Genomic DNA, 1,876 nt, shown 5'->3' with positions numbered 1-1,876 from the left:
GGAGTTTGAGGTTGCTGTGAGCTAGGCTGACGCCACGGCACTCTAGCCTGGGCAACAGAGTGAGACTCTGTCTCAAAAAAATAAATTAAAAAAAACATTAAAAAAAAATAGACCCTTAAGCCCCTTGGCTATTAGGTGGAGGAAGCTCAGAACCACGGACTCTGTACTATAACATAAAGCTCTAAGCCATAGACTTGGGGACAGCAGGGCTGAGGAGGTTTCCTGGTTCAGCCTCTCTCTCCAGCATCACCTGGGCAAGCTCGAGGGTAGAATCCAGAACTGCTGGGGCTGAGGGCGAGGGGGTCGTGGCAGAGAAAGAGGGAGCGAGGCAGACCCCCCACCCCCACTGCTGCCTATCTCCCGTCTCCCCACTGCAGGCTCAGACCCGGGCAGCCCTTCTTCGGGTGCTGCAGGAGGACGAGGAGCGCTGGGGGAGCACGGAGGAGCAGCCCAGCAGCCTGGCCCAGGACGTGTGCGAGGTAGGCAGTGGGGAGGGGGCAGGGGGATGGGCGGGACAATGCAGGGCAGATCGAGGGATCAGATCGGCTGGACCTGGCCCCTTCACCTCTTCTCATCCTGCGCCCCGCAGCTGCTGGAAGAGCATACAGAGCGAGCGCCCCGCATCAGCCAGGAGTTCGGGGAGCGGATGGCTCACTGCTGCCTGGGGGGGCTGGCAGAGTTCCTGCAGAGGTATGGGGGCCGGGGGCGGGGTGCAGCCCTGGTGGGGCATCAGGACCTGGGATCCAGCAGAGAGAGGAGAGAGGAAATGGGGTCAGTAAGGACAGGACGGGCGGGGTACCGCAGCAGGGGTGGTGGCTTGGTAGGGTCAGTACCCAGCGAGGGGCCCCCTCTGTCTGCCACCCTCCCCTCTCCTGCCACCAGCTTCCAGCAACGCGTGGAGCGATTCCACGAGAACCCAGGAGTCCGCGAGCTGCCACCTGACACCTATATCAGCAGGACCATCGGCCTGGTCAACTGTGGCCCCCCGCTGAGGTGAGAGAACCCACAGTGTGTTGGGGGCGGGTGGGAGGGCCAGTCCCAGGTGACACCTGGACTGGGGTGCCTGGTCCCTGGGTGGAGATCACAGAACTGACCCCCGGGGCAGGGGGGTGGCATGTGCATGGGACCTTAGAAGCGTGAAATCTGGGAGTTCCAGAATCAGCCATAGCATCCCCAAGCATCGGACTCGGAGTCATGGGAAAATCGCAGTGTTCGAATTACAGAACTCTAAATTCAAAAGGTATAAAAGGGCATACGGTGAAAAATCTCATTCCTGCCACATCCTCCCCTTGCTCTGGGGCAACCAGTGTTACTAGTGTCTTCCATGTAATTGGCCTCCCATGGAAGGACGGTGGTTCCACTTTTCCAGGGAGGAAACTTGTACATAAGTCATCTCCCACGAGACCCTCTAGATCTTCTTAGAAAGGGTCCCTGGCACAAGGCGCAGTGTCTGTGACTTGGGCAGAAAGTGCTGGGAACAGGTCGCTTTCCCTTTGGCGGCGGGGGAATGTGGACTGCTACGGTGACAGACAGCGAAAAGAGTAGAATTTGAGAATCATAGACATTGAGAACCACAGACTTTTAGATAGAGGTCTCCCCGCTCTTACCCAGAAAACACCAAGAGAAACTGAGACCCAGAGACTCGGAGAGACCCATCCCTCCCCCCGTATACCCTAGACCCCCCCAGACATCTCTTAGCCTCCAGACATCCCCTAACCCCCAACACCCTCAGTTCCCCAGACACCCCCAGCTCCCCCAAATACCCCAGCCTCACCCCAGCATCCACTAGTCCCCAGACATCCCCAGCACCCCCACACCCCCATTTCTGAGACATTTTACATCCTCCCTGACACCCCCTATCCCCAGACACCCCAGC

The 1,876-nt window shown here is 58.7% G+C and overlaps 1 protein-coding gene across 1 annotated transcript in view; it reads left to right on the top strand.

Annotated features, from left to right (window-relative positions):
- EXOC3L2 (exocyst complex component 3-like 2) overlaps positions 1 to 1,876 on the top strand; it is a 26,370-nt gene that overhangs the window by 2,990 nt on the left and 21,504 nt on the right. Inside the window, exons 3-5 of the mRNA XM_012653304.1 lie at positions 378 to 479; positions 590 to 690; positions 883 to 993. Of these exons, the coding sequence (XP_012508758.1) occupies positions 378 to 479; positions 590 to 690; positions 883 to 993 (314 nt within the window). The remainder of the gene's footprint in view (positions 1 to 377; positions 480 to 589; positions 691 to 882; positions 994 to 1,876) is intronic.

The sequence above is a fragment of the Propithecus coquereli genome, unplaced genomic scaffold (genome assembly GCF_000956105.1).
Source record: "Propithecus coquereli isolate 6110/MARCELLA unplaced genomic scaffold, Pcoq_1.0 Scaffold42, whole genome shotgun sequence".
In the NCBI taxonomy this organism is placed as follows: Eukaryota; Metazoa; Chordata; class Mammalia; order Primates; family Indriidae; genus Propithecus; species Propithecus coquereli.
The sequence above is the reverse complement of the archived record's forward strand: the minus strand, read 5'-3'. Positions and strand labels throughout refer to the sequence as shown.